Here is a 13,039-nt window from a genome sequence, read left to right on the forward strand (position 1 = left end):
TGTGTGTGTTGCTATGTTGGCCAGGCTGAGCTCAAGCAATCTTCCTGACTCAGCCTCTTTCTTGTATTTCTTTTATGTACTTAGGACAGGATCTACAGGGTCTCACTATGTAGATCGGACTCAGTGATCCTCCTGCTTTTAGCCTCTCAGGTGTGCACCACCACGCCCAGTCTCAATTGCAGTCTCAGCGTGCCCCGGGGGGTGGGGCCAGCACAGCACTCCGGGGGATCAAACCCTTGCTGCTGCACTCTGCCTAAGCAGGCGCTTTAGTACACTGAGCTATCTGGCTGACCTCAGCCTCTTGATAACTAGAAGTACAGGTGCACTCGTGATCTGAATAATCACTATGACTTTTCATTAAGTTAAATATTTCAAAGTCAAGTTTTTAGAAAAGAGACCATACCTACTTAGTGGTCATCTGCTTATCACCAAAACCCTAGACATTAGTCCCCCAGTCTTTTCTAAATTATTTCATTTGCTGAAGGTTTGAAGGAACCAGACATGCAGCCTGTAGACCCCGGCCAATGCCCTAGTAGGCAGGTGCACCAAAAGGCTCTCTCTTTCCAGCCCATGACAGCCCTACTCCTATGACTGCAAGGGGCCCCCACCATGCTGTCCTCAGGTACCCTTACCTAGTGAGGGTCCCAGTATGCAATGTATTCATACACGTACTTTCTTAAATGCATAGTGAGCTTCTTAATGAACCATAAAGGAACAAGCTTCGGAGAACATCTGGAAACTTATTACCTACCAGAGAGGTCTTGAACAAATGAAGGCCATCTCAGGGACTCCCCTTCCCTGTTTGTACAATGACAAGCCTGATTGCTGTCTGAAGTCACGCCCTGCCAACTCTAGCCTTCTGTGAGGTCAGGGAAGCATGTGCTTTGTGTGGGTTAGCCCCCAGGAAGGTGGGTCCTAGCTAGAGACAGAATCACCTGGAATATGGCAGAGGGCTTGGGGTAGGTGTCCAGGGTGGGGCAGAGGTGCTGCCCACATCCCTCAGGAGCTTGGAGCCGGTAATCGACCTTGACATTGATGTTGGAGAAGCAGTCTTCCTCACAGAGCTGCAGGGCCAGCTGGGGAGATGGGGTCAGCGTTGGAGAATATGGAGAAGAAAATGACAGAGAGAGTACTTTTAATTCTGATATGGTCATTAAGAAATAATCAGGCTGGGGAGATAGCTCAGCAGTCTAAACACCTGCCTGGGAAGTGCAAGGACCTAAATTCAATCCCCGGCACTGCATGCAGTGCTGACCCCAGAGCCCTGGGTGTGCCGAGCCAACCACCAAAACTGGGAGTGGTGGTGCACACCTGTAATCCCAGCACTGGGAAGGCTGAGACAGGAGGATCACTATGAGTATAAACTCACTGCAGAGTAGTAAGACTCTCTATCAAATAAATAAATAAATAAATAAATAAATAATTTTTAAAAATTAAAAAAAGAAAAGAAAGAAACAATCAAACTAGTGATCAGAAGTCCTAAGCATTTTCTGAATAAGCCAAGCTGAAGGGCAACTTTCTTCAAGAAAGCTGCCAAGAGCTTGGGAAACACTGCCATAGACCAGGTCTTATAAATCCTTACGTTCTCACCCCACTCACAAAGAATTCTGGCCATCAAGGGTAAGAACTAGCTCAGACTTTATCTGGAAGGCAATAGGATTGACAAGAGGGTCACATCTGAGTTTACAGAGATCTTTCCCAAGGTAGCAGGAAAGACATAGGAGAGAAGTAAAATCTGACCTAAGGAGCGAACTGAGGATACCATTGGCTGTGTTCTGTTTAAGTGAACCTTTGGGTCATGATAACAGCTCTGAACACATGATACCCAGTTAGCTTGATCCCTGGTGGAAAATGTAATGATGCTTTTACTTAAGGAAAGCCACAGATGTGCTGGGAACTCTTAAGCCAAATAACAATCGCCCTGGAAGCAGACATAGAGTCAGAAGTGTAATTCATGAGCTTGTTTATGGGAATAAATGATCCTTGTATGTCGAGAGTTCTAGTTCATCTTAGGCTTTGAATCCAAACAAACTTGGTTTTTGTTTTTTTTTTTTTCTGTCTCTGGCTTGCCAGGAGAAAGCCATCATAAATGATAACTTCTGTCTTTCTGTTTCTATCCTTTAATTATTCTATTTTTAAATGTTGACTTATAGAAGGGCCTTCAGCCACTGGTATCAAGTAAGATAACATAACAAACATTTCTGATTTATTAACAAGATAAATGTCATTGACTTAAGTAATTCCCCTTTTTTCCAGCTTCTAGGAAGCTCAGAGACAGTGATCAATTTTGGTGTCTTTCATTTGTGTTTGTTTTATTTATTTATTTTTCTTTATTTGGTATAAGGTCTCTTTACACAGCTCAGACTTATAGTGATCCTCCCGTGTCAGCTTCCCCATTGATGGGATTACAGGCATATGCCACCACAACGGTTTTGGTGGCCTGCTCAGCGCAGGGCTGGCATGGCATGTGGGACTGGGGATAAAACCCAGGTCCTTGCACTTGCCAGGCAGGCACTTAGAGCACTGAGCTATCTCTCCAACCCTGTTTGTCTTATTTTTTGAAACTGGGTCTTGCCATTAGCCCAGGCTGGCCTTGAATACTCAGCAATCCTCCTTGAACCCTCAGCCTCCCAAGTGCTGGGACTATAGACCTGTACCACTATGCCCAGCTTTCACTATATTTTGATGTAATCATCTACATCTCCCATGCCATGAGGGGTCTTGATCTGTTGCAATTATTTTAATTGCCTCATGTTTGTGAATGGCTGTGTTCCCTGTATTGTGAACACTGCAAATCTTTTCTCAACATCAAAGACCCCTTTGGACTCTTGCTTAAGTTCCTGTACCCACCTCTCCCTCTGTGGAGACAAACTGGAGGTTCTTGCAAAGGCGGTGCCCACCCCTCCACTCCTGGTGGTGACTCAGACAGTCCGTCGTATGCACACACTGCAGCCTTTTCCTGGACTTTGCCACATCCACATCTACTGTGAAGTTGAGTGACATCTCTCTGAGGCCTGGGGGTGAAGACAAAACCTTCCCCATGAGGCTGGGATGGCAAGGCTCAGAGGGAGGCCCCCAGCCTGCAGAGGCTCCTTGGAAGCTCCTCCCAAATAGTGTCCCCATGGGACGCTTCCCTGGGCACTTCCTTGAGAATAGTTCATTCCAAATATGCTCCTCTCACTGTCCTGGCTCCCTCTCACTGGCCAGGGTCCCTCAGCAATCTGCTCCACATCCAGCACTACCCTAGGCTGGGTCTACCTTCCTTTGGGAAGGAGGGATTGGGCAGGACATGGAGAGGGAGGGAGAAACAAGAAATAGAGAAACCAGAGTAAAACCATAGCATAAAGGAATGAGAAGCCCCTCAGAGATCACATAGGTCAGCTCCCTTACTGTGCAGGACAAAAACCAGGGCCTCCCAGAGAGAGAACAAGAACTGCTCAGTGTCACAAAACCCTCAACAGGGTCTCTGTGCCAAGAATTAATAGGTCAGTCACTTTCTGCCCTCTAGTTTGAGAAGGAAGTCCTGCAGGCTTTCTGGCCTGCAGTGAGCTGCAAGCCCCCAGGGATTGTCAGTGTGGGATTCAGCCTTGGGGCTACAGTTCAGAGGGGAACTCCTGGGTTGGCAGGAGATACCAGGCTGGGAGAGCAAAGCCCACGTCCTTTTCTGGAAAGCCTCCCAGTGAAGGTGAGGAGGGGGATGGGGGGCCAGGCCTCCAGCAGGTTATCCAGTCCCACCAAGGCTAAGAGACATACGAAGAAGGGGAAAAACATAACTGAGAAAGAGAACCAGTTCTTCTGCAGGTTCTCAGAGAGAGCTCCAAAGCCCTTCTGCCCAACTGAAGGAGATGTGACATCAGACCCCCTCCCCTTGTCCTGGTGTAGTTCACATTTAGTTGAACTTAATAACAACAGAGCAGAGTAATCTCAAGCACCAGGAGCTCACATTATCCCCATCCAGTTCTCTTTCCCTGCCCTCTACAGAAGCCAGTAAGCAATACAAGAGAGCTGCTGAGCGCCTGTTACCTGACTCAGCTGCTGCAGTTGTGGAACTCAGTTCAAAGCACAAATGTCCATTCACCCTGCCATTGAAACCAACAGGCAGTGCACTGGGGGTGAAGGTCAGGGACACCTTCAGGCGAACCACAGGTTGTGAGCTAGAAAGAAACAAACAGCAAAGAGAATCATAAGAAGTAACCACATGACCGGATCAGAGCTTGGCTGCTTCACTTAGGCATTCATTGAGTATCTATGGAATATCTCCAATCTGCAGTAGGTACTGTATGTCCCCAGGAGACAGTGGGGACAGAGATAAGTCCCTGTTCTAGTGGAAAAGCAGACCACAAGCAAATAAACAAGAAGGAATAGGGAAATACTATGTCTGATAATGCTATCATAAAAATAAAGCAGGACAATATTATAAAAATGGGGGGCTACTTAGATTGGATGGCCAGGGCTGGCCTTGCTGATGAAATGGTGATGAAGTTGAAAATCTGAGAGAAGAGCATTCTGAGAAGAAAGCACAGCCACATAAAGGGCCCATGGCAGGAATGAGCTGAACTTGTCCGAGAAACAAAAAGATTAGCGTGGCAGGAGCATAATTAGTGAGAGAGAGAGCGGAGGACACTGGAGGGTCACAGAGAAACTGTGGCACATGGTGAGGAAGTGGGGTTTTACTCTTGAAGCCCTAGAGTGTTTCAGGCAGCAGAGTGAGGGGACCACTGGCTGCTGGGTGGAGAATGAACTTAGAGAGAGGAAGCAGGGAAGGCCCTTTGGAGACAGAGCCACCAAAAATTTGTTGATGGGGTGGTAGAGGGAAGAAAAGGTGGCATCAAGGCTGACTTAGGTTTTTGTCCTGAACATTCCAGTGATGATGGTCCCAACTTGCCAAGACTGGAAGCCCAAATTGGGAAGACTTAGGGGAAGGAAGGCTGAGGGAGAACCAGAGTCTATGTTGGATCTTTCCACTTTGAGGGGCTCATGAGCAGCCGCCAAGATAGGCACTGAGCAGTCAGGAAGCCCATTGCTTCCTGGAGGAGCTCCAGGGGGTTATGTGTAGCTATGGCCTTGATCCACTTCAGGGATGAAGCACAGAGGCCCTGATGATGAGGAGGAGGATGAGGATGAGGATGAGGATGATGATGATAACCATCACTCAGCATTGTGCTAAATATTCTGCATATATTCTCTCATATAATTCTCATAATTCTGTAGGTACAATCATTAGTCCTGTACAAGAAAGTCGGGACTTAGCATTAAATAATCTGCCCAAAGAGACACTGGCAAATTAGGGATGAGCTCAAACCCAGACTAGCAGACCCCAGAACCTGTGTCCTAAACAATCAGGCTTCCTCCCTCCCTTGTGCCCAGTGTCCATATGGATCCCTCTAGAGCAGGGCAGGCAGGTGAGCTGGGGTGGGGATCCCAGATGGCAGGGCAGACCCCTACCGGAGCACGGTTGCTCGGCCCAGCGCTGCCACCGTGATGTCAGCAAGGCCATCGCCACTGAAATCTAAGCCACCAGCCACAGACACACCAAAGTAGCGGAGTCTTGAGGCCACAGCAGAGGCTCTGATCCACTGTAGAGGGAGAGACAATGTGTGAGGAGAGGAGGGAGGCGAAAAAGCATCTTTTTTTTTTCTTCTATTAAATTCAGCATCATCCCACTCTCCTGCCCCAGGGAGCCCTTAACCTTCAAACAGGAAGGATGGGAGGTTCCCCAGAGCAACTGACATTTGAGTGGAACCTTGAGGCCCGAGAGTTCTTCAGGGAACCTGCCAGAGGGTAGAGCAGTGGGTGGGGGTGGGGGTGGGGAAGAGGAGAGGTATCTAGAAGAAACAAGGCTTGGTGTGAGGCTGGGGCAGCAGGAAAGGATTTTCTCAGTCTATGACATCATCAGGGTTACATTGTAGAATATCACAGCAGGCACAAGTGGAAGATGGTCAGGGGACTGGAGCTGGAGCAGGGTGGGAGTCCAGGGAATAAGAACAAGGCCAGAACTTGGATGTGGATTTGGGAGAAAGCTAGACATGTTAGGACATGGGGCCTGACAGGCTATAATGCACAGTGACTTCTGTCCTCCGTTGCAATTCCAGCCACACCGCCTGAGACTGGACCAGCACTGAAGACTGGGGTGGACATGGGGCTCAGTCATCCTATCTGGGGGAGGTCAGGGCCTAGGGGTGAGGCAGGAGCGAGGCCCAAGGTCACCTGTGAGGGGCTGGCAGAGAGGCCGTCGTGGTGTCCGTTGTAGATGTACACACTGCCGAAGCTGGCCCCGTCATCCACCTCCAAACCCTCCAGAGGAGCCCCGATGGCCACATCTGTGAACTTATCCTGACTGATATCCCCCACAGCCGCCATGGCAAAGCCAAAGCGGGCATTAGCGAACCTGGATTTTCCACTCAGCATGTGTGCCAAGGAGAAAGAAGCATCCTGCAAAGCAAACCAGCTGCTCAGTCCTCGAGGTAAGCATGCAGGGTGCCACACCATTGTATACAAGGAACATCCTCAACAGAGCTGGTGAATCTAGTCTGCAGTGAGCCTCTGGCTCAGAAAAGATGTGGGACCTTTCCAGGGTCACACAGTGGGCTGGTAGCAAAGCTGAGGTCTTCCTGCCTGAAACTGAGGATGCCAGGGCCTGCCCCTTCCACTCATACAGTCTGAATTGGCAATTGGGAAGGCCTGGGTTGCAGGCATGGCTCTCCTACGTACTTGCTGGGCAAATTTGCAAGCTTCAGCATCATGGACATTCACTGAGCTGCAGTTTTCTCATCTGTAAAATGGGAGTGACTGTTACCTCCTATAATTGCTATGAGAAGCAAGTAAAATTACAGACTGCACATCCTTTGCCCACCATAAAGATATGAGAAATGTTATCGTCCACAATTGCCCTAGTGGAAAGAGGGGACCATTCCTCCCCCTGAGCATTCCTCATCACTGTCCACTGCTGCCAGGCAGGGCCAGTGCTCACCCGGCTTGCACCACCTCTGGGCCAGGCTGGCAGCCAGAGCCTCAGCAAGCCCCTGGGACCAGAGATTCTCCCACCTGCTCATGCAAACGGTACACGTAGACTCTGCCTTCTTCTCCACGGATGTGGTAGAATGGAGCGGCCAACAACAAAATGTCTGAGGTCCCATCCATGTCGATGTCCACAGGGCACAGTTCAGAACCAAAGTAGGACCCCAGCTATGACCCAAGAGGAACTCAACACTTGGGCAGTACCAGGGATACTCTCCTCCACCCCTTAGCAAGGTTGACCCCAGCTAATGCTCATCGTGGATTCCCAAAATGGGCTTGTTCCAGAGTAGTGTGCTCACTAGTGACACAGGCAATCAGGGGAGCACCCCAGTGCACAGGGGGGGACTACCTGGTAGACACTCAGAATGGCTAAGTTCTACCCTGGAGTTGAGGTTTACCCAAATGAGGTCCATCCCTGTCCCCTGGGGCCATCAGAGCCCTGTGTGTAATGGGAGGGGGACCCCATCAGGCACCTGCTCTCCTTCCAGCACCCGCCGGAAGGTGGCTTCTCTGCTTTCTGGTTGGAGCTCAAACACAGCCCCATGTTGCCGGTACCGTGGAGCCCCCGCGATGTAGGAGACACCATTAGCCTTGCGCAGCACTGCCACCGAGTAACCTGGAGCAGGGTGTTAGGACTGTAAATGAGTGCTCCCCAGTTACTCCACTGAAGCCCGCCTTCCCAGCCAGGCCTTCCCAGAAATCTGGTGATGCGCTGGCCCCAGTCACACATACACATATCACACACACACACACACACACATACACACACACACACATATATGCCGCTTTGCTTAAGAGACACTCACTCACACACATTTCCTGCTGGCTCCTATGTGCCCATTGTTCTTAATGGAGAGACCCCATCCTCCCCTATTTCGCTACCCAAGCCCACTCTGTGACAACCCAGAACTGCCAACCGCAGGCTAACTGGGGCCCATACTGGGAGACCCATGGGACCAACCAGGACCTTCCTCTACCGGGAATCTCCATGTGTAGACTAACACCCAACCTCAGCATACCCAGGCCCCGCCCTTGCCCAGGTAGCCCAGAGGCCCCATTCCTCACCCAGGTAGCTGTACTGTGCCGCTCCCATATCTGCTGCACTCTGGTTTAGGAAGTGACCCCGGTGGCACCGCGTGTTGTAGAGCAGTGCGCCTCCAGACCAGTTAAATGCCCCGACAGCACCAAGGAGCACCTGACCCTGCAGAGGACAGGGACAGGGCCACATGAGAGGTGGGGACCCAGGGGCCAGTGCAGTGCAGTTGCTGGAAGCAGGGGAGGTTTGGCAGCAAGGGACAGCCTGCTGGTGCCCGTGGCTAATCATCCCAGCTGCACTTCCAGAAGCTGGCGTGGGACCCAGATATCAAGTTTTTTTTTTTTTTTTTTTAGAAAAATACCAAAAAAGTATGATTAGCCTGACAGGATGGCATTTTCTTATAATCCCAGCAATCTGGCAGGTTGAGGCTGGAGGACTATAAATTCATGCCAGGACAATTTAGGAAGGCCATGTTTGGGTGGGGGTGATGGCTCAGTAGAGTAAGTGCTTCCCTGGCAAGCTCAAGGGCCTGAGTTCAATCACCGGTTCTGAAAAAAAAAGAAAAAAAAAAGGAAGGCCATATCTTTATTTATTTATATATATTTTTTGGCAGAACTGGGGATTGAACTCAGGCCCTTGCGTTTGCCAGGCAAGTGCTTATTCTACTGAGCCATCTCCCCAGCCCCATCTTTATTATTTTTTAAGATTTATTTATTTATTTGCTTACTTATTTGGTACAGGGTCTCGCTACGCTCTGACTCATAGCGATCCTCCTGTCTCAGCGCCCCCAGCACTGGGATTATAGGCATGCACCAGCACACCCCATTTAGGTGGCCTGGATGGAGCACCCGGGGTTCTGGGGCTGGCTTAGGGTGTGGCACTGGGATCGAACCCAGGTCCTTGCACTTGCAGGAGCTTAGACTGCTGAACTTTTTCCCCAGTCCAAGGCCATATCTTTAAAAAAGAAAAACGGATGGGCAGTGTAGCTTAGTGTGAAGGCCCTGGGTCCAATTCCCAATACTGGGGGAAAAAAAAAAAAAGTCTGATTGAGCAAGATGGCACTCAAGTGCTCCTCCTTCATCAGAGGCCTCCTGGTTGCTAACTGTGCTTCCACCATGGTCAGGTCTATATTTCTCTCTATTTGAGGGAGAAGTAAGACACTTGGTTGCCAAGTCCAGCCAAGTCAAACTGTGGGTTATTTGTATGTCTAAGAGAAGTGATCCAGCCCTTAAGCACATACAACAAAATGACTTCCTGTGATAAGTGACCATCCTTTGTCTGCCTTAGTGGGTCAGGTGAGGGAGAGCAAGCAGATGTTTCCCTTTACCCTAAAATGTCTCCTTCGGAGGCATCACCACAGGGCCCCGCCCTGTGAGCCCCTCAGTCCTTGCCTGGGCTGTGTGGGCCACAAACCTCATCCAGGATCTGGGCGCTGAAGCCGGTCTGTGCCAGCTGGTAGCGAAGGGCCTCTCCCACGGTGCCTAGAAGCCAAGAAGCCCAGTGAGACTCTGCCCCCTTGGGAGGGGCTGGGATTGGGGGGTGAGGAGGTGAGGGGGGTGGGGCGGTGGAGGTGTTTGGTAGAACAGGAAGAGCGCCAAGCGGAGAGTGGAGACTCGGGTTATGTTTCAGCAACTAGTGCCTGAGTGGGGTTGGGAAGCTCATGCTCGCTTTTGGGGCCTCATTTTCCTCATCTGTGAGTCCTAGGAATAGGAACTATGCCCCAGCTGTCCTTGGGAAAGTTCAGAGCTGCCCGTGGAGGTGGGTGGGGCAGAGAGGGTCGGAGCATCAGGCTGAAGCCTGCTGCTGAATGCGGAGGGATATAGACCAGGCGTGGTGAATTACTACAAGTCTGATCTAGCAGTGAGACCCTGAACGCACTGTAGACCCTTCCCTAAAATACAAAAAAAAAAAAAAAAAAAGTCACCTACTGAATGTGGAGGGATAGCCATGGGACCCAGGCCTGGCCCCTCACCTTCCGTGTGGATGATGTTCTGCTGCAGCTTACTCAGCAGCCCGTTCAGCGCTGCGTAGTTAGTCACCTTGAAGGCGTGGGTCTCACTGGGACTCGAGGCGATCTGCTTCAGTTCCCTGTCGGTCTTAGCACTCTGGAACGCATTTCCCACCTACATGGAGGTCCCCAGGCAGTGGTTCTTCGGATCCTGACTCTTTCCTTATCCCTTTCTTCCCTGCTCTCCCCACTATACTCTGGAAAAAATCTGGTTTTGCTAACCATGCTTTTTTTCCCACCACACGTGCAGCTCCCTGTGCCGGTGGAGCCTTCCCCACCTCCCCCGGGCCCTAAGCCAGTCACTCCTGGTGAGCTGCCAGGTTCAGCTCAGATCAGCTCCTCCAGGAGCCTTCTGTGGGCTCCCTGCATCACGCAGCCGGTATGCTGTGACAGCAACAAGGAAATGAGCCTGCCGTAGGAAGACCCAGCAGAGAACACAGGATAGGGGCGGGGGAGGCAGGAGAAAGGAAAGAGGGTTTGTGATCAGAGAGGGCTTGGGGGTGCTACTTCCAGAAGCCCCTTCTGTGAGGTCCTCTCGTCCAGGCTGTGCAGGTCAGGACACACCTCCTTGCCCCCGGCTCTTACCCCAATGGCAAAGCGCTCAACACCCTGCATCTTTGGTGAGTTGATGACAGTCGTGAGGTCGAGGGGGTCTTCAAATATGTCACCATCCGTGAGCACCACCATGACCTTGGATGCCTTTTTTCTGGAGCCTCGGCTTGGCGTGAAGATGTTGTCTCTACATAGGAGAGGGAAGGGAGAGAACTTTGCCAGGGGGATGTCTGTGCTGCGGGGGTGGTCTTATTCACTGTCCTGGTTTAGAATTAGAAAGGATTAACAAGTACCCTCCCCCATGGGGAGCAAAGAAGATGACAGTATCCCTGTCGGCCACATAGGTGTTCCTGCTCCTCTGGTCCTGATAGAATGAGGCTACACAGCATTTGAGGCTGTCTCGTGTGTGTGTGTGTGTGTGTGTGTGTGTGTGTGTGTGTGAATACTTACAGAACCCTTATTGTGTGCCCAGTGCTGTCATAAACATTATGTGTATTTGAATAAAATCCATAAGGCAAGGATTAACATTATCCTCATGTTAAAAGTAGGAAACAGAAGCACAGAGAGGCCAGGTAACTTGCCCAAGCTCCCAAACACACAAGCTTGAACTTGGAATTGAACCCAGAGGTCATGTGTGCTAAGCACACTGCCATACTGTGTCAGAGGCAGAGGTCCTTGGGAGAGTTTCCTGGGGAGAGTCCCCCCCCTCTCAGATCTGTGCAACATCTCCTCCAGGCATGATGCCACCCAGCCCTGGTAGGGGTGCCAGTCAGCATCCCACACTCACAGGACGTGCTGCATGGCTGAGGCTGTCTTGGTGACGTTCCCCACTTGAATTATGTTCTGCACTCTGGCAAGCGAGGCGTTCACGTCCTGGCTGTCTCGAAGGTCGAATTCAGTCTGGATCACTGCTCCATATTGCACCAGGGCAAAGCTGCACTGGAGGGGAAGGGCATGGGGAAGAGGTTGGCAGAGTTGCCCTGCCCAAGGCCTCTCCTGCCCCCAGGTAGCTCCCCTTGGAAACATTAGGAAAACCAGCTTGTCCACCTTGTCCCCAGGTAGAAAGAGAAGCTAAGGCAGGGGGAAGTCTCCTCTCAAGTACAGGTGATAGAGAGTGTAAGAGTTGTGGCCCACAGTGAATCAGCTTTTGCCCTGAATCGAGCTCCTCTGAAGACCCCTCCATGTTGACTATGAGATTGACCCTGTGACCTGCTTTGGCCAGTGAGACATCAGCAAATGCTTGCACTGAGTGTTGCTCTCAGGATGTTGCTGCCATGAAATGGTTGGGCTGGCCTGTGTAGACACATGACCCAGACAAGCGAGTGAGCACCTAGTCCCAGTCAAACAACCAGATGTCTGCAGCTGCAAGGCAACATCAGGCAAGACCCACAGAAGAGCCTCTCAGCTGAGCCCAGTCTGAATGTCTGATCTGCAGAACCATGAGCAAATAAGATGCTGGTTACTCTGAGGTTGTTTATTACCCAGAAATAGGTATGGCTGATGGACTACGAGACCACCCCTAAGGGAAACTCACCTCAAAACATTTGTCATAGAACTTTTCCATCATGTTGGAGATGAATTCTTTAGCTCTCTGGAAGTCTGGAGGATCGATGCTTCCTGAGCCATCCAAGATGATGGCGATCTCGGTACCTGGCCAAGACGGCAGAACAGGTCAGGTGTTGACAAGTGAATGTCCATCTAGTCCCAGTCCAGCAACCTTGGGCAGCAGCAAGGGCAGAACATCCTGTCTTGAAGCAGGGCAAACACCTGCCTCTAGCCCCAAGGCTCATTTCAGAGGAGAAGCCATGGAAGGCCCCAAGAATGAAGCACTTGTTTCAGTGGGAGAGGGAGAACTAGAACCTGCTTGGGCTCTGACTTGCTATGAATCACTGCCATGAATCCCACTCTCAAGGTCTCAGTTTCCCCATTTGTAAAGTGGAGGCACAGAGGGACTAGCCAGCCACTGTCCATCCCATCTTCCAGACTTGGGCCCACCACACCTCTGGAGGCTGCCAGCTGGGAGTCAGCTCTGGAAACCCAAATTCTTTCCCTTCTCACCAGCGTCCTCTTCTTCTTCCTCCTCATCCACCTTCTCCAGAGCCCTGGGCTTCCTTGCCCTGTTCTCCTCCTCCCCTGTGCTTCCTCCTTTGTTCTTACTGCAGTCATCAGCATCCACATACATATGTGGATCCAGGAGATTTTCTGTAAGAAACACACAGAAGAGCTCAAGTCAGAAGGCTCCATGGTCCCCCAAGACAAGCTCACATCTAGTTCTGTGGTGATTCCTTCCACAAATGGCATCTTCAAGTCTGCCTTGGCCCCTTCTGGGCCTCAGTACCCCTCTGCTTCTGCCATAGCTGGTACTTCTCCTTGGAGACCCAACGGGATCTCTTTAGAGATTTCTAAGGCCAGAGAACTTCCAGTCC

The 13,039-nt window shown here is 50.8% G+C and overlaps 1 protein-coding gene across 1 annotated transcript in view; it reads right to left on the reverse strand.

The window, feature by feature from the left end:
* Itgae (integrin subunit alpha E) overlaps positions 1–13,039 on the reverse strand; it is a 54,524-nt gene that overhangs the window by 23,127 nt on the left and 18,358 nt on the right. The window contains exons 6-19 of the mRNA XM_023723409.1: positions 12,672–12,815; positions 12,148–12,263; positions 11,401–11,552; positions 10,647–10,800; positions 10,026–10,176; positions 9,467–9,534; positions 8,083–8,218; positions 7,491–7,633; positions 7,045–7,185; positions 6,208–6,432; positions 5,446–5,576; positions 4,024–4,154; positions 2,851–3,014; positions 936–1,076 (exon numbers count right to left, since the gene is read on the reverse strand). Of these exons, the coding sequence (XP_023579177.1) occupies positions 936–1,076; positions 2,851–3,014; positions 4,024–4,154; positions 5,446–5,576; positions 6,208–6,432; positions 7,045–7,185; positions 7,491–7,633; positions 8,083–8,218; positions 9,467–9,534; positions 10,026–10,176; positions 10,647–10,800; positions 11,401–11,552; positions 12,148–12,263; positions 12,672–12,815 (1,997 nt within the window). The remainder of the gene's footprint in view (positions 1–935; positions 1,077–2,850; positions 3,015–4,023; positions 4,155–5,445; positions 5,577–6,207; positions 6,433–7,044; positions 7,186–7,490; positions 7,634–8,082; positions 8,219–9,466; positions 9,535–10,025; positions 10,177–10,646; positions 10,801–11,400; positions 11,553–12,147; positions 12,264–12,671; positions 12,816–13,039) is intronic.

This window comes from Octodon degus, unplaced genomic scaffold (assembly GCF_000260255.1).
Source record: "Octodon degus isolate 3935 unplaced genomic scaffold, OctDeg1.0 scaffold00098, whole genome shotgun sequence".
Taxonomy (NCBI): domain Eukaryota; kingdom Metazoa; phylum Chordata; class Mammalia; order Rodentia; family Octodontidae; genus Octodon; species Octodon degus.